The sequence below is a fragment of the Salmo salar genome, chromosome 14, assembly GCF_965601325.2.
Source record: "Salmo salar chromosome 14, fSalSal1, whole genome shotgun sequence".
NCBI lineage: Eukaryota > Metazoa > Chordata > Actinopteri > Salmoniformes > Salmonidae > Salmo > Salmo salar.
In genome coordinates this window covers 65,551,801-65,570,549 of record NC_138304.1, presented here as the reverse complement: position 1 = coordinate 65,570,549, position 18,749 = coordinate 65,551,801, and the positions used below count along the sequence as shown (strand labels likewise).

The following is an 18,749-nucleotide window of genomic DNA, read 5'->3' as shown; positions in this document are numbered from 1 at the left end:
AATAAATATTTTAACCTGTTTTCAATTTTTTATCAACATTTTATTACAAGTTTTATAGTGTAAGCTAGCTATGTTGAATGCAATTTATTGAATTGTTTGGGAAATGTTTCAAAGGACAACCTGAAACCGGACCTGTGCTATTAGCGATCATACATCTTTGCAATATGTTTTATATATTTCATTGACATTTATTGAAGGTCCCTATTTTTTTATTTGTATAAATGTATTTGAGCGCAAAAACTCCAAAACTGCATTGACAGTCATGTGATAGTGGATATTGTGACGTCAGATGAGTGAAGTCTTAGCCAAGATGGCGGCTGCTGGAGGAGAGCCCTCTACCCAGAGTGGTCCGGATGATTTGTTCAATCATTTCTACACAGAGGTAAGATACATTTAGGAAATACATATTACACAGTGTGTTGATATGTAACCTAACATTATGGATTTGACAAATACCGACAATTCGTTCCCTGGACCTGCATTTATGAGGCCTACAAACATCTGCTAGCTAAAAAGCTAGAGGGGCTAAAGTTAGCTAACGTTAACTGGGCTACCTAGCTCGCATAACACGGTGTGTGTTCGTGCTAACTAACTAAGCTAAGCTACCAATTGCTAACGCTAACAGAGTAGTGTTGTCGATTCGCCAGTACACACTTCTCTGTGATCATTACACGTATATAGTTTGTTACACCGCTATTCTATCAGTGTAGAGGAATTTTGTTTCCCATTTAAACAGTGGTGAAATTGTTGAGTATTTGATCTGTTTTGTGCTCTTGCTAGCCAGCACAGCAGATTCGACCCTGTTTACAGCTAACTGCACTAGGTTGGACAGGCTTCCTGTGTAGATTAAGATATATGACTCGGAAAATATACCTCAATCCAGGGATGAGAAATGCGTTGTATAGTACTCCGAATTGTCCCATTATGCCAACTGTTACACCAAGAAGATTGAAAGACTACTCGTTTTTAGAAGTCATTCAATCTTCTCGGTGGAACAGTTAGGGTAATGGGACAATTTTAGGAATTCAACACATTTCTCATCCCTGGATGGAGTTTCATTTTCTGAGCCATATCTCGCACCAGCTTTGGGGTGTCTTAATCTAGACAGGAAGCCTGTCTGACCCTACCGCAGCTGTAAGCAAGTGGGTTGGATCTCTGGCATGAATGTAAACATGCTCAGTTCCATCTATCCAACCTTCCCCAAGTGGACTCATGAGTCATGACAGATAATGCTACGCCAGCTGGCCAGTGAAAGGGACCAAGATTATGTAAATATCCATTTGCTTGCTAATATGACCATGACTGAACTTCTGTGACCCTAACTAATATGGCATGTCTCTGACCAACAGGTAAAGCAGATAGAGAAAAGAGACTCTGTGCTAACCTCGAAGCAGCAAATAGACAGGCTGCTCAGACCTGGGTCATCCTACTTCAATTTAAACCCGTTTGAGGTAAGTGGCTAGTTCCTGTCACATGCAGCTGTAGTTGATCTATTATTATTGTGACAAGGTCGTTGTGTATAACTGCATTGAAGTGCCCTTAGTACAACACCAGCGACCTCATTAAGAAGTTCAAACCTCTTGCCATAATGGCTTAGGTGTTGTGCTGACAGACACATCGTTGCAGGTTTCAACCCATTTGAGATTCTTGTTGAAGGTGCTGCATTAGTGTCAGAAGTTAAATGTTAACTTTGTGTGACTGTTGTATTTGGGCGAGATGGTAAAGTGCAAAAGTGTTTCTCAAAGGAAAAGGGGTAGTGTAACATGTTTATTTAAACCTTATTTAACTAGGCAAGTCAGTTAAAAACAAATTCTTATTTACAATGATGGCCTACCAAAAGGCCTCCTGTGGGGACGGGGGCTGGGATAAAATTTTAAAAAAAAGATGATATATATATATATATATATATGACAAGAGAGACACAACACTGCATGAAGAGAGACCTAAAACAACAGAGCATGACAGCAACACATGACAACACAGTATAGTAGCAACACCACACCTTCTTTTTTTACCTAACACTTATTTTTCTTAACTGCATTGTTGGTTAAGGGCTTGTAAGTAAGCATTTCACTCTAAGGTCTACACCTGTTGTATTAGGCACATGTGACAAATAAAATTTGATTTGATGCGTGTGCTTTGGGGACCTTTTTAACAGAATGTGACTGGCAGAACAGGTGTTGTATGTGGAGGATGAGGGCTGCAGTAGGTATCACAGATAGGGAGGAGTGAGGCCTAAGAGGGTTTTAAAATAAGCATCCAGTGGGTCTTGCAACATCCTTTGTACAACACCGTAAACTTTGTCTAGCTATTTTAATCGCTGTCATATATATATATATATTTTTTTTTTTATCCCAGCCCCTGTCCCCACAGGAGGTCTTTTGGTAGCCCATCATTGTAAATAAGAATTTGTTTTTAGCTGACTTGCCTAGTTAAGGTAAATACACATCTGTGTTGCTTAATGCCTAATTTGAATTCCAGGTGTTACAAATTGATCCAGAGGCAACAGATGAGGAGTTGAAGAAGAGGTTCAGAGCGGTAGGTATACTACAAATCTGACAGTAGGTACCGGAGGATCCGGTCTTGGATCTACCGGTTCCAACACAGCTTCCAGGTCATAACACTGTTGAACAGCTAAACCTAGCTTTCTACCTGCACATACTGTACCTGCTAGTCACCCACACCCTATTAAAATACTATTTGCACTGACTCTTGACACACCCATTCACACTTTCATACATACACACTTTCACTCACTACCATCATTGCTGTTATTATTTAATTGTACTGCTCACTTTATCTACTGTAAATAACTGTCACATTGACAGTACATTCCATAGTAAATAGTGTATATTCTATAGTTTTATATTTTCCACCATATCTTTATAGCTGATGTCCTTAATAGTGAAACAGCCACATCCATTTGCAATATTACAATAACAAAGAAGTTACTGCAAACAACGAACACTGTTTTTTTCCCCCTCTGACATCATTGCATGCATGAAGAAAGTAGAGCCAGACTTATATTGGATTTTGGGGTCCGATACCAATTTTAGGGAGGCAAAGGTCACCGACTATTTATAGGTACAGTTGAAGTCGGAAGTTAACATACACTTAAGTTGGAGTCATTCAAACTCGTTTTTCAACCGCTCCACAAATTTCTTGTTAACAAACTATAGTTTTGGCAGGTCGGTTAGGACGTCTACTTTGTGCATGACACAAGTAATTTTTCCAACAATTGTTTACAGACAGATTATTTGACTTATAATTCACTGTATCACAATTCCAGTGGGTCAGAAGTTTACATGCACTAAGTTGACTGTGCCTTTAAATAGCTTGGAAAATTCCAGAAAATGATGTCGTGGCTTTAGAAGCGTCTGATAGGCTAATTGACATCATTTGAGTCAATCGGAGGTGTACCTGTGGATGTATTTCAAGGCCTACCTTCAAACTGTGCCTCTTTGCTTGACATCATGGGAAAATCAAAAGAAATCAGCCAAGACCTCAGAGAAAGAATTATAGACCTCCACATGTCTGGTTCATCCTTGGGAGCAATTTCCAAATGCCTGAACGTACCACATTCATCTGTACAAACAATAGTATGCAAGTATAAACACCACGTAGCCGTCATACCGCTCAGGAAGGAGACTCGTTCTGTCTACTAGAGATGAACGTACTTTGGTGCGAAAAGTGCAAATCAATCCCAGAACAACAGCAAAGGACCTTGTGAAGATGCTGGAGGAAACAGGTACAAAGTATCTATATCCACAGTAAAACGAGTCCTGTATCGACAACCTGAATGGCTGCTCAGCAAGGAAGAAGCCACTGCTCCAAAACTGACAAAAAATGCCAGACTACGGTTTGCAACTGCACATGGGGACAAAGATTGTACTTTTTGGAGAAATGTCCTCTGGTCTGATGTAACAAAAATAGAACTGTTTGGCCACAATGACCATCGTTATGTTTGGAGGAAAAAGGGGGAGGCTTGCAAGCCGAAGAACACCAGCCCAACCGTGAAGCACGGGGTGGCAGCATCATGTTGTGGGGGTGCTTTGCTGCAGGAGGGACAGGTGCACTTCACAAAATAGATGGCATCATGAGGCTCAAAAATTATGCGGATATATTGAAGCAACATCTCGTCCCCAGTATTTGATCGCCTGCTGATTTTGTACGTTTGCCCACTGACACTGATCAGGCAATTTTAATGGTAGGTTTATTTGAACAGTGAGAGACAGAACAAACAAAAAAATCCAGAAAAACGCACGTCAGAAATTTTATAAATTGATTTGCATTTTAATGAGGGAAATAAGTATTTGACCCCCTCTCAATCAGAAAGATTTCTGGCTCCTAGGTGTCTTTTATACAGGTAACGAGCTGAGATTAGGAGCACACACTTAAAGGGAGTGCTCCTAATCTCAGCTTGTTACCTGTATAAAAGACACCTGTCCACAGAAGTAAATCAATCAGATGCCAAACTCTCCACCATGGCCAAGACCAAAGAGCTCTCCAAGGATGTCAGGGACAAGATTGTAGACCTACACAAGGCTGGAATGGGCTACAAGACCATCGCCAAGCAGCTTGGTGAGAAGGTGACAACAGTTGGTGTGATTATTCGCAAATGGAAGAAACACAAAAGAACTGTCAATCTCCCTCGGCCTGGGGCTCCATGCAAGATCTCACCTCGTGGAGTTGCAATGATCATGAGAATGGTGAGGAATCAGCCCAGAACTACACGGGAGGATCTTGTCAATGATCTTAAGGTAGCTGGGACCGTAGTCACCAAGAAAACAATTGGTAACACACTACACCGTGAAGGACTGAAATCCTGCAGCGCCCGCAAGGTCCCCCTGCTCAAGAAAGCACATACACATGCCCGTCTGAAGTTTGCTAATGAACATCTGAATGATTCAGAGGACAACTGGGAGAAAGTGTTGTGGTCAGATGAGACCAAATAGGAGCTCTTTGGCATCAACTCAACTCGCCGTGTTTGGAGGAGGAGGAATGCTGCCTATGACCCCAAGAACACCATCCCCACCATCAAACATGGAGGTGGAAACATTATTCTTTGGGAGTGTTTTTCTACTAAGGGGACAGGACAACTTCACCGCATCAAAGGGACGATGGACGGGGCCATGTACCGTCAAATCTTGGGTGAGAACCTCCTTCCCTCAGCCAGGGCATTGAAAATGGGTCGTGGATGGGTATTCCAGCATGACAATGACCCAAAACACACAGCCAAGGCAACAAAGGAGTGGCTCAAGAAGAAGCACATTAAGGTCCTGGAGTGGCCTAGCCAGTCTCCAGACCTTAATCCCATAGAACATCTGTGGAGGGAGCTGAAGGTTCGAGTTGCCAAACGTCAGCCTCGAAACCTTAATGACTTGGAGAAGATCTGCAAAGAGGAGCGGGACAAAATCCCTCCTGAGATGTGTGCAAACCTGGTGGCTAACTATAAGAAACGTCTGACCTCTGTGATTGCCAACAAGTACTAAGTCATGTTTTGCAGAGGGGTCAAATACTTATTTCCCTCATTAAAATGCTAATTAATTTATAACATTTTTGATGTGTTTTTCTGGATTTTTTTTGTTTTTATTCTGTCTCTCACTGTTCAAATAAACCTACCATTAAAATTACAGACGGATCATTTCTTTGTCAGTGGGCAAATGTACAAAATCAGCAGGGGATCAAATACTTTTTTCCCTCACTGTAAAGCTTGGTCGCAAATGGGTCTTCCAAATGGACAATGACCCCAAGTAAAGTTGTGGCAAAGTGGCTTAAGGACAACAAAGTCAAGGTATTGGAGTGGCCCTGACATCAATCCCATAGAAAATTTGTGGGCAGAACTGAAAAAGCATGTGCGAGCAAGGAGGCCTACATACCTGACTCAGTTACACCAGCTCTGTCAAGAGGATGGGCCAAAATTTACCCAACTTATTGTGGGAAGCTTGTGGAAGGCTACCTGAAACTTTGACCCAAGTTAAACAATTTAAAGGCAATGCTACCAAATACTAATTGAGTGTATGTAAACTGGGAATGTGATGAAATAAATAAATGCTGAAATAAATTATTCTCTACTATTATTCTGACATTTCACATTCTTAAAATAAAGTGGTGATCCTAACTGACCTAAAACAGGGAATTTTTTGCTAGGATTAAATGTCAGGAATTTTGATTAACTGAGTTTAAGTGTATTTGGCGCCAAAAGATTAACAGATCTAAATGTTGATTTCTTAAGTAATTCAATGAACATTATTTAAGAACATTCTATTTGTGGTTTACATGATAACTATCAAAAAGCAACTATATAAGTATGAAAGTAAATTCAAAAGTTGTTCAGTTTACCTCCTTAGACAAATCTTTAAGTTTACCTATCTACTGCAGTGGGTAAGAATCCATAAGTGTTTGTGCTGAAGCACCACAAGCACACGAATAAACAATAAGGGCTGAATGAATTAAACTCAGTCTCAAAGTAAATCTGAAACGGCACTGTTCATAACCAATACAGAAGCTTGCAGTTTGTAATGTCACCACGAGATGTAATTTGTATTGAGTAGATTCACTACAGTGCTTTACAAAGGTCATGTAAAGAAACACTTTTAAATACATTTTTTATTTAATTAGGCAATCAGTTAACAAATTCATATTTACAATGACGGCCTACCCTAGTTGAAGCTCCTTGACATCATATTGCTCTACATGGACAACGCTGGGCCAATTGTGCGCCGCCCTATGGTACTCCTAATCATGGCCGGTTGTGATACAGCCTGGAATCGAACCAGGGTCTGTAGTGACACCTCTAGCACTGAGATGCAGTGCCTTTATGGCAACCTTGCAATGAGAGGGTTGTCACTAGTTACCACAGCCACAAAGTCATAAACCCTGCCTATTTCTACAATTTCTCTTAACCTCACTGCTAACCCTAACCTTAAATTAAGACCAAAAAGCAACCTCTTGTTTTCCTACATTTTTTGTGGCAGTGGAAACCCAATGAGAGCTTGTTACAACAAGCACACGCTAGCTCTTTATTAGGACAATGTTTTCTTACTGAAACCATAATGTAAATTACTGTTATTCAATACAAAATTCATTGGCTGTATATTTCAACTGCAAATGGCATCCGCTGATGACTGAACGTTAATGCAGAAAAATAGTTACTGCACTGGTTTTAGTAACACACGTTCTAATTTAGCTAGCTAGCTAACAACAATCTTATCTCATCATGAACGCAAGCAAGCACATCGCCTGAATGATAGCTAAGCTAACTACCTTCCTGCAGGGCTGCCAACTTTTGAAGAAAGCTTGGAGTGATATTTGCTATGAGAATTTCATTGCGCCCTGGCACAAACCCCTAGATGGAAAATTGTACTGTTTTAAATGCAATTCTATGTATTTTGACATGGCTTAGGCGTATGACCATGGTGGAAAATGTAAAAATAAAAACCACAGGTCAGGTGTATTCAGGATGCTTTGAATGTTAACACTCAACATTCGCTGACTTTGTTACTAAGACATTTTTGGGGGATTAAATTGAAAGTACATCTAAAAAAATATTAATTGGCAGTCGATAACTGAATCATAGATTGCAGTCTCCTTGTCCATAGATTGCTTTCAAGGTAAGGACACAAAGATTTTGTAATTTGGGTGAACTCTTTAAAATAGGGCTGGAAGAAATTCCTCCTTGCTGGATTGGCTTCCCCTGAAGTGCTGGGTGTTTGAAAATGTTCTTGTTATAACAATTAATTTCTCAATCACCCAACCTTCAAGTAAATATCAATATTCAGGTGGTTTATGCCAACTAGTTGAAGCTCCTTGACATCATATTGCTCTACATGGACAACATAGGATTGGTTGTGAGTCCCCATACCATTTCTGCCTAGCATATGCACAATACTAAAGTGTCAAATTGTATTTGATACCTGGAGCATTTAATATCTAATGTCTATTTATATGACTTGTTCAAAACTGTCCACAAAGTACTGCAAAAATACATAGCCTGATATAATTAATTTTCAAAGACACAAGTAGGTATATGTGATTACACTGATAAAATTGTGAAGAAGAGGAATAATAAAATAAGTGTGGGGAATAAGTGTTCTTACTGACAAGAACAGTAATTACCCTATATTTTAGCCTATTGTTAAGAATTAGAATTGTTTCACTGATCAGACTAAAAGTAAATCAATAATAAGAAATCCTGAAGACAAGATGACATAAATCTTGCTTTACACCCTAACCCAATTATTTTTCCAGTTATTGACGCCCCTCTAGAATAAAACGTACACTTTTGGGTTCACGATGTGTTTGACAAAATTATTTTCATAGTTACAAATCAGGTCACCCTGCCAAACTTCCCTGCTAAAACATACAGCTGGCTTTTCGTTGTCACAGACGAAACGCCAATCACCGAGCGAGGGGACTAGTGTGAATTAAATTGACGTTAGCACATGCTGTCAGAAGGCTGAATTCTGCAATAGAGACTCGAGTAACAGCAACCTAATTTTGTTGACAACGAACAGCGCCACCGTGATACTCTTTTTAGAGTTTTATAAGCAGAGAACATTCTCTCTCTCTATTCAGCTCCACTGTAACCTTCAGGGGCGTTTCTTTAAAACACGCATCCAATCCCCTTGATGCTTTACATAACTAGACCAATCATATGCTTCAACGCGCCGTGGCGAGACGTCACAATTCTACAGGTTCAGCTCGTGGTGTTAAATGGCAGTTGCAGATGCTCTGCTTTCGAAACGATTCGGAGTATAGTCGGAAAAGTAAACGCGCTGACTATACAACGGACTAATTGAAAAGTACTGCTTTTATTTTTCTAATGCGTGAGATATGAGGTGTGTGCTGTGAGAAGAGGGTCAAATGCGTTTGTCTCAAAGCCAATGCGTGAGAGTGAGCAGCTCTGTACCTGGCTAGATGGAGCCTTAACTACATTGCTTGCTAGCTGGCCAGCTAACGTTAACTAAGTGATGAGGACAGGGCTGCTTGCTTGGTATAGTGCACTTTTGATTATTTACTTACTCAAATACGCTGTCAAACAGACAGGCAGGTAGCCTAGTGGTTAGAGCGTTGGGCCAGTTACCGAAAGTGGATCGAATCCCCGACCTGACAAGGTATAAATCTGTCGTTCTGCCCCTGAACAAGGCAGTTAAAACCTGTTGAGGACAGACGGAACGCCTCACCAATATCCAATGGTAGAGCGTGGCGCGAAATACAAAAAAAATAAAAAATGCTATAACTTAAATTTCTCAAACATGACTATTTTACACCATTTGAAAGATAAGACTCGATAATCCAACCACATTGTCCGATTTCAAAAAGGCTTTACAGCGAAAGCAAAACATTAGATTATGTTAGGAGAGTACCCAGCCAAAAATAATCACACAGCCATTTTCAAAGCAAGCATATGTCACAAAAACCCAAAACACAGCTAAATGCAGCACTAACCTTTGATGATCTTCATCAGATGACACTCCTAGGACATTGTTATACAATACATGCATGTTTTGTTCAATCAAGTTCATATTTATATCAAAAAACAGCTTTTTACATTAGCATGTGATGTTCAGAACTAGCATTCCCACCCAAAACTTCCGGTGAATTTACTAAATTACTCATAAACGTTGACAAAATACATAACAATTATTTTAAGAATTATAGATACAGAACTCCTTTATGCAATCGCTATGTCAGATTTTAAAATGGCTTTTCGGCGAAAGCACATTTTGCAATATTCTGAGTACATAGCTCAGCCATCACAGGCTAGCCATTCAGACACCCGCCAACTTCGGGGCTCACTAAACTCAGAATTACTAATAGAAAAATGGTATTACCTTTGCTGTTCTTCGTCAGAATGCACTCCCAGGACTGCTACTTCCACAACAAATGTTGTTTTTGTTCCAAATAATCCATAGTTACAGTGGGGGAAAAAAGTATTTAGTCAGCCACCAATTGTGCAAGTTCTCCCACTTAAAAAGATGAGAGAGGCCTGTAATGTTCATCATAAGTACACTTCAACTATGACAGACAAAATGAGGGAAAAAAATCCAGAAAATCACATTGTAGGATTTTTTATGAATTTATTTGCAAATTATGGTGGAAAATAAGTATTTGGTCACCTACAAGCAAGCAAGATTTCTGGCTCTCACAGACCTGTAACTTCTTTAAGAGGCTCCTCTGTCCTCCTCTCGTTACCTGTATTAATGGCACCTGTTTGAAGTTGTTATCAGTATAAAAGACACCTGTCCACAACCTCAAACAGTCACACTCCAAACTCCACTATGGCCAAGACCAAAGAGCTGTCAAAGGACACCAGAAACAAAATTGTAGACCTGCACCAGGCTAGAAAGACTGAATCTGCAATAGGTAAGCAGCTTGGTTTGAAGAAATCAACTGTGGGAGCAATTATTAGGAAATGGAAGACATACAAGACCACTGATAATCTCCCTCGATCTGGGGCTCCACGCAAGATCTCACCCCGTGGGGTCAAAATGATCACAAGAACGGTGAGCAAAAATCCCAGAAGCACACAGAGGGACCTAGTGAATGACCTGCAGAGAGTTGGGACCAAAGTAACAAAGCCTACCATCAGTAACACACTACGCCGCCAGGGACTCAAATCCTGCAGTGCCAGACGTGTCCCCCTGCTTAAGCCAGTACATGTCCAGGCCTGTCTGAAATTTGCTAGAGAGCATTTGGATGATCCAGAAGAGGATTGGGAGAATGTCATATGGTCAGATGAAACCAAAATATAACTTTGGTAAAAACTCAACTCGTCGTGTTTGGAGGACAAAGAATGCTGAGTTGCATCCAAAGAACACCATACCTACTGTGAAGCATGGGGGTGGAAACATCATGCTTTGGGGCTGTTTTTCTGCAAAGGGACCAGGACAACTGATCCGTGTAAAGGAAAGAATGAATGGGGCCATGTATCGAGAGATTTTGAGTGAAAACCTCCTTCCATCAGCAAGGGCATTGAAGATGAAACGTGGCTGGGTCTTTCAGCATGACAATGATCCCAAACACACCGCCCGGGCAACGAAGGAGTGGCTTCGTAAGAAGCATTTCAAGGTCCTGGAGTGGCCTGGCCAGTCTCCAGATCTCAACCCCGTAGAAAATCTTTGGAGGGAGTTGAAAGTCCGTGTTGCCCAGCGACAGCCCCAAAACATCACTGCTCTAGAGGAGATCTGCATGGAGGAATGGGCCAAAATACCAGCAACAGTGTGTGAAAACCTTGTGAAGACTTACAGAAAACGTTTGACCTGTGTCATTGCCAACAAAGGGTATATAACAAAGTATTGAGAAACTTTTGTTATTGACCAAATACTTATTTTCCACCATAATTTGCAAATAAATTCATAAAAAATCCTACAATGTGATTTTCTGGATTTTTTTTTCTTCTCATTTTGTCTATCATAGTTGAAGTGTACCTATGATGAAAATTACAGGCCTCTCATCTTTTTAAGTGGGAGAACTTGCACAATTGGTGGCTGACTAAATACTTTTTTCCCCCACTGTATGTCCAAATACCCCCGTTTTGTTCGTGCATTCAGGTCACTATCCAAAGGGTAACGCGTGAGCGCATTTCCAGACAAAGAAATTCAAAATGTTCCATTACCGTACTTAGAAGCATGTCAAACGCTGTGTAAAATCAATTTTTATGCTATTTTTCTCGTAAAATAGCGATAATATTGCAACCGGACAATGTTGTATTCATTCAAAGAGAAAAATAAAAAATGGCATGATCTCGTGAACGCGCATCTCCAATCTTTCTGTCACCAGGCAGTCCACTGACAAACTGTGCTCCTGTTATCTGCCCAGAGACAGGAGACGCCTCAATCTGGTTTCTGAAGGCTTTAGAGAGCCAATGGAAGCCTTAGAAAGTGTCACGTAACAGCTCAGATACTGTAGTTTCGATAGATATGCAACAGAAGGACTACAAATTCGCAGATAGGCCACTTCCTGCTTGGAATCTTCTCAGGTTTTTGCCTGCCATATGAGTTCTGTTATACTCACAGACACCATTCAAACAGTTTTAGAAACGTTGGAGTGTTTTCTATCCAAATCTACTAATTATATGCATATTCTAGTTTCTGGGCAAGAGTAGCAACCAGATTAAATCGGGCACGTTTTTTTTCTCATCCGGCCGTGAAAATACTGCCCCCTATCCACAACAGGCTTTAACCCACTGTTCCTAGACCGTCACTTTAAATAAGAATTTGTTCTTAACTGACTTGCCTAGTTAAATAAATAAAAAACAATAAGGCCTACTCTCACCTCATGGCTTAGGGCAGAATTATGTTCAACGAGCAACCCACAGAGCACCCTCTGGAGAAAAAAAAAACGACTGCAAATTAGCAGACGTATTTGTTATTTCAATGTATATAATATCGCCGCTTTATCTGTGGAATAAAGACCGATGCAAATGTTTTTGTGAAAGGCTATCGGACAATAATATTGATTTATCAGTCGACTGATTTATCGGTCAGACTCTACAAAGAAGAGCACTACCTATTGCAATTTTCTTTACCATTCTGCTCACACTCCTCAGCTCTGCAGCAATAACAAAGGTGGTGGGGCGGCAGTGGCATTGTTTCCGCACACTGCAGATTCCATCTTTAATGCTCTACTGCCTTATTTGTATTGCACTGTTACCACTTATTGCCTTATGTTATTGTTTTGAGTTCATGTTTCACTGCACTGTTGAGAGAGAGCTCACAAATAAAGCATTTCATTGCATTTTAAAAACAAGAAAATTGTACCTTCTGGTTTGCTTAATATAAGAATTTGAAATGATTTATACTTAAGTATATTTTATCAATTAATTTTACTTTTGATACTTAAGTATATTTTAAAACCAAATACTTTTACTCAAGTAGTATATTACTGGGTGACTTTTACTTGAGTAACTTTCTATCTATACTTTTACTCAAGTATGACAATTGGGTGCTTTTCACACCACTGCCATTTACACCCCAATGTGTCCTGTGTATCTAACAAATACACTTTGATTTGATATTGTTGATTCTCACACTAACGAAAGCTAACTAATTTCTCCTTCCATTTCAGTTGTCCATCTTGGTCCATCCAGACAAGAACCAGGATGATCCAGACAGAGCACAACTAGCCTTTGAAGGTAGAAATATGATTGCTGTCACAGTATGTCTACATCAGTTAGCCGAATACATTCAAAGAGTTCTTAACAACCCCAATCCCACTGTATTTCTAGCTGTGGACAAGGCATACAAAAACTTGCTGGACCCAGAACAGAAGAAGAGGGCAGTTGATGTGATCCAAGCAGGAAGGGAATATGTTGAGCATAATGTGAGTAACTAACCACCTGTCCCTCTGTTCACACGTCTCATAGGTACAGTAGCTTCCCAAATGGAACCCTGTTCCCTATATTGTCCACTACTTTTGACCATGACCCATAGGGTTCTGGTCAAAAGTACTGCACTATAAAGGGAATAGGGTGCCATTTTGGACACAGATTTACTGTACAATTGTGTTAATACTAGTGATGCCATTATTACAGTTGAGTTCATGTATTGCCACAGCATATGACACTTCAACTGCATCTTTTTTTATTGCAACAGATGAAAGAGAAGAAGAAACAGCTGAAGAAGGATGGGAAGCCTCAATTCTTGGAGGAGGATGACCCAGAAATGGTATTGACAAGTGGTTAAATATAACTTGGAACAGATGTAAGGCTGTTTTTGAGATTGGGCTTATTGTTATTTTACTAAGGGAACCACTCTTCTCTTGATCGTCAGTTCAGACAGGCGGTGTACAAGCAGACTATGAAGCTGTTTGCAGAGCTTGAAATCAAGAGGAAGGAGCGGGAAGCCAAGGACATGCATGAAAGGTAATGGTGCCATTTCAGTCAACTTGCCATAGATTTTGAAGCCGATTTTTAAATCCAAACTTTAACTAGGCCACTTGGTAACATTCAGCGTTGTCTTGGTAAGCGCCTCCAGTGTATATCTGGCCTTGTGTTTTAGGCTATTGTCCTGCTGAAAGGTGAATTTGTCTCCTAGTGTCTGTTGGAAAGCAGACTGAACCAGATTTTCCTCTAGAAAACATCTATTCCGGTTATTTTTATCCAAAAAAACCTCCCTAGTCCTTGCCGATGACAAGCATACGTGCAGCCGCCACCATGCTTCAAAATGTGAAGTGGTACTCAGTGGTGTTGGATTTGCCCCAAACATAACACTTTGTATTCAGAACATAAAGTAATTATTTTTGCAGTTTTACTTTAGTGCCTTGTTGCAAACAGGATGCATGTTTTGGGATATTTTTATTCTGTTCAAGCTTCCTTTTCACTTAGTATTATGGAGTGACTACAATGTTGTTGATCCATCCACAGTTTTTGCCTATCACAGCCATTAAACTCTAACGGTTTTAAAGTCACCATTGGCCTCATGGTGAAATCCCTGAGCGGTTTTCTTCCTCTACGGCAACTGAGTTAGGAAGGATGCCTATATATTTGTAGTGACTGGGTGTATTGATACACCACCCAAAGTGTAATAACTTCACCATGCTCAAAGGGATTTTCAATGTCTACTTTTATTTTAGCCATCTACAAATAGGTACCCTTTGCGAGGCATTGGAAAACATTCCTGGTCTTTGTGGTTGAGTCTGTGTTTGAAATTCGCTGCTCGAGTGAGGGACCTTAGAATTATCTGTATGTGTGGGGTAGTCATTTACATTTTATGTTAAACAACATTTAGGCTTGCCATAACAAAGGGGTTGAATACTTATTGACTCAACACATTTCAGCTTTACCATTTTATATTTACTTGGCTCATCGTGCTCTAGCGACTCCTTGTGGCGGGCCGGGCTTCTGCAGGCTGACTACGGTAGTCAGTTGAACAATGTTTCCTCCAACACATTGGTGTGGCTGGATTCTGGGTTAAGCAGGCGGGTGTTAATAAGCACGGTTTGGCGGGTCATGTTTAGGATGCTTGACGTTCGCCTCCTGATCCCATTGGGGACTTGCAGCGATGAGATGATTTGAAATTGGGGAGGAAAACAATAATGCATAATGACAAAGAGAAAATAGGTTTTTAGAAATGTTTGCAAATTTATTTTTAAAAAATAAAGACGGAAGCCACTCCTCAATAAAACGCACAACCCGCTTGGAGTTTGCCAAAAGGCACCTAAAGGACTTTCAGACCATGAGAAACAAGATTCTCTGGTCTGATGAAACCAAGATTGAACTCTGTCCTGAATGCCAAGTGTCACATCTGGAGGAAACCTGGCACCATCCCTACGGTGAAGCATGTTGGTGGCAGCATCATGCTGTGGGGATGTTTTTCAGCAGCAGGGACTGGGAGACTAGTCAGGATTGAGGGAAAGATGAACGGAGCAAAGTACAGAGAGATCCTTGATGAAAACCTGCTCCAGAGCGCTTAGGACCTCAGACTGGGATGAAGGTTCACCCTCCAACAGGACAATGACCCTAAGCACACAGCCAGGACAACGCTGGAGTGTCTTTGGGACAAGTCTCTGAAAGTTCGTCCTTGAGTTGGCCAGCCAGAGCCCAGACTTCAACCTAATCGAACATCTCTGGAAAGACCTGAAAATAGCTGTGCAGTGACGCTCCCCATCCAACCTGACAGAGCTTGAGAGGATTTGCAGAGGGAAAAAAAAAATGGGAGAAACTCCCAAATATAGGTGTGCCAAGCTTGTAGTGTCATACTCAAGCATGTATTTGCTGCCAAAGGTGCTTCAATAAAGTACTGAGTAAAGGCTCTGAAAACTTATGTAAATGTAATATTTCTGTTTTTTTATGTTAAATATATTTGCAAACATTTCTTAACCTGTTTTTGCTTTGTTATGGGGTACTGTGTGTAGATTTACATAATTTGTTTTGGAATAAGGCTGTAACAAAATGTGGAAAAAGTCAAGGGGTCAGAATATTTTCCGAATGCACTGTACATAGCCCTCAATGTCTTTGGTCATCTTTTTGTGTCCTTAAGGAGGGAATACCATGGAATTCAATGTTTCATGTTTTCCTTTTCAGGAAAAGGGCAAGAGAGGAAGAGATTGAGACGGCAGAGAAAGCTAAGCGAGAGAGGGAATGGCAGAAAAACTTTGAGGTATGTTTAAAAAAGGTTGTAAATACATTTTAGTAATTTTTGGGGGGTAATGTTTTGAGCAGAACTTTGATCATCACCCAAAATAAGCTGGGATGAGGAGAGACTGAGTACCTACTGTTGAATAACTAGCTCTTCAGTTGTTTTAACTGAGATTCAGGGGTATGGTGTTGCCACGAGCAGCAGGGTGAACTGCAGATAGTCGTAGTTGTTTCAGAAGTCATCCCTGATGTTGCTGTTTACTTCGTACATCGCTGACTCTACCTTATATTTTCACAAGGAAACAAGGGATGGGCGAGTGGACAGTTGGAGGAGTTTCCAGGCAGGCAAAAGCAAGGCAAAAAAAGAGAAGAAACCCCGGTCCTTCCTGAAGCCTCCTAAAGTCAAGATGGAGCAGAGAGAGTGACGTCTGTTGAGATGTGAGGTTTAAGGATACTACCTAAAGGCTACATCCCGATTCTCCACCCTTTTCCAGAAGTGTGTGCTTGCACACTCCACGTGATGTTTAAAAGCATATGAGTGGTGTGTAAGCATTGGCTGGAGGGAGTTTCCACCATTGTAAAAATTCCACCATAGCAAGTGTACACTTCGAGAGAGGTGGGCGAGACTCAGCCCAACATTCTTACTTACACTTGACAGTGCATCCACCCTCCTGAGAAATGTAGTTTTTGTGCTTGTTTTTTTTTTTTTTTTATGTACATAATTGTGATCTGCAACCTCCATGGGACCATCACACTTACTGTCCTCAATCAAAGTAGAAAAGATGACAGGAAATCTTCCATTTCTGTAACTACCTTAGTTTGACTGGACTTTTTGTGCTGTATTTCTTTTATTTTATTTTTTTTTACCTTTAAATAAAAGCTTGTTTGTAACAAGCCAATTTTGTGGTCTACCAAGTATTGACTCCGAAACAAGGCAATCTAGTTGAGGGTAGAATAATGAAATCCTTAGCTAACGACTGCCTTGTATTTGTGTTCGTCAATAGGTACAAGATGCTATAACATGTTATTAAGGAATTTTCCCCTTACTGTGAAACACAAGGAGAATATCCAGCCACTCTTGGAGGACAATGGGAGTAGTTTACTCCTCTATTCAGGCACCGTGGTTGTAAAGTGAGGAAGAGAGTATCCCCACATCTCAAGTATCCTGCCATCCAGATTATTTTTTTTTCCCTTTGCAAGTAAATAAGAATTTGTTCTTTGGCGGCCCAGGAACAGTGGGTTAACTGCCTTGTTCAGGGGCAGAACGACAGATTTTTACCTTGTCAGCTCGGGGATTCGATCTTGCAACCTTTCGGTTACTAGTCCAACACTCTAACCACAGGGCTACCTGCAGCCCCGACGATCTGCTCATCACAGTTTCAAACCCACAGTGGGTTGGGATTCTACTACAAAGGTAGCGTCCCAATTGGCATCCTATTCCATATATAATGCACTACTTTTGACCAGAGCCATATGGGTCCTGGGGGAAAGAAGTGCACTAAAAAGCAAATGGGGTGTCATTTGGGACAGAGACACAAATCCACTCCTATTCCCATGATGATAGCCCCTCTGATTTTGTTTTCTCCAATACATTAAAATATGTTACCCCAACTGACCATTGGTCGTGATCCTATACCTATCATCTAACCGCTAGTAGTGTTCTTTAATTAGCAGTAGCATTGTGCATCCATTCTGTTTTCATATCAAATGTTTAATTGCAGCAGTGTTTCACTCAATCTACAGTACCAGGGAAAGTCGAAGCCTAGTCTGTGAGAGCTGTTTTTCTGTCAGTTGAACTGTAATCGTTACACTATAACAATAAAAATGTCCAAGATATTCTTAGGAGATAGTCAGGTCGTCTGAGTGTGATCAAAGCAAAGACATTTGTCAGTTTGTTCTTGCCTGTAAGTGAAGCATGATGAGCCCAAGTTTAGTCTTGTTCAACATTATGTCTTTAATAATTATTAATTGAAAATACATTCAATTGCTCATTTGTCAAAGACCACTAGACTAAATTGTGACCGAGCAAAAAATTATACAAACGTATATTTACTTGAAGTGCGTAAGTTGTAAATCAATTCAATGACAACTATCAAGTGTGCACATATAGGATACAACATGAGGATATTAAACACATGGCAATACAGATAGAAATGACTACCAGCATTAAAGTGTTCTCTTCGGCTACAGAGGCATAAAGGACATCCGCAAGGTCGGAGTTTGCCCCCCCCCCCCCCACCCTTAAAATATAACGTAGTCTATTGTGTTAGCCAGACAGCCACTCATAAAGTATAGACTACCGATTGTTGTCCGTGGTGCTTAAATTGCGACATGTCTATGCTGCTGCATGCCAATCGAGTCGATGTTCGGCTTTCTGTGGTGCCAGGGAATGTATAGGTTTGCTTTAGCTTATGGATAAATGTTTATTGGCAGACCTATTTGGTCATAATGTTCTCATTTTAAGCCTAACATTTCTCAAAGCTATACAAGGTGTAGCAAACCTGCCATTTTGTGACTGCTGGCTGGTTATTCAGTAATTAAAACTTGGGTGTTCAAACATTGCCGATTGTAAATAAAATGTTCGATGCAACAGCATACTAATCAGCTACCAATAATGTTTTAGAATATACAACTTTCCTGTATAGGCTAGGTGAACCTGCATCACGAG

The 18,749-nt window shown here is 40.5% G+C and overlaps 1 protein-coding gene across 1 annotated transcript; it reads left to right on the top strand.

Moving 5' to 3' along the window:
• The first annotated feature begins 247 nt into the window (after nucleotides 1-247).
• Nucleotides 248-16,980, top strand: LOC106570084 (dnaJ homolog subfamily C member 8). Its single transcript, XM_014142059.3, has 9 exons — nucleotides 248-382; nucleotides 1,350-1,451; nucleotides 2,482-2,538; nucleotides 13,072-13,138; nucleotides 13,232-13,326; nucleotides 13,599-13,670; nucleotides 13,776-13,867; nucleotides 16,028-16,103; nucleotides 16,381-16,980. The coding sequence occupies exons 1-9, from the start codon at nucleotides 290-292 to the stop codon at nucleotides 16,504-16,506; spliced, it is 780 nt and encodes a 259-aa protein (XP_013997534.1). The 5' UTR covers nucleotides 248-289; the 3' UTR covers nucleotides 16,507-16,980.
• The last annotated feature ends 1,769 nt before the right edge of the window (nucleotides 16,981-18,749 follow it).

Excerpts from the sequence above, each read along its gene's own strand:
- LOC106570084 (XM_014142059.3), top strand. The coding sequence starts at position 290 with ATGAGTGAAGTCTTAGCCAAGATGGCGGCTGCTGGAGGAGAGCCCTCT. Across the intron at positions 2,539-13,071 it reads TGAAGAAGAGGTTCAGAGCG|TTGTCCATCTTGGTCCATCC; the intron begins GTAGGTATACTA and ends CTTCCATTTCAG. Across the intron at positions 13,868-16,027 it reads GCCAAGGACATGCATGAAAG|GAAAAGGGCAAGAGAGGAAG; the intron begins GTAATGGTGCCA and ends TTTCCTTTTCAG.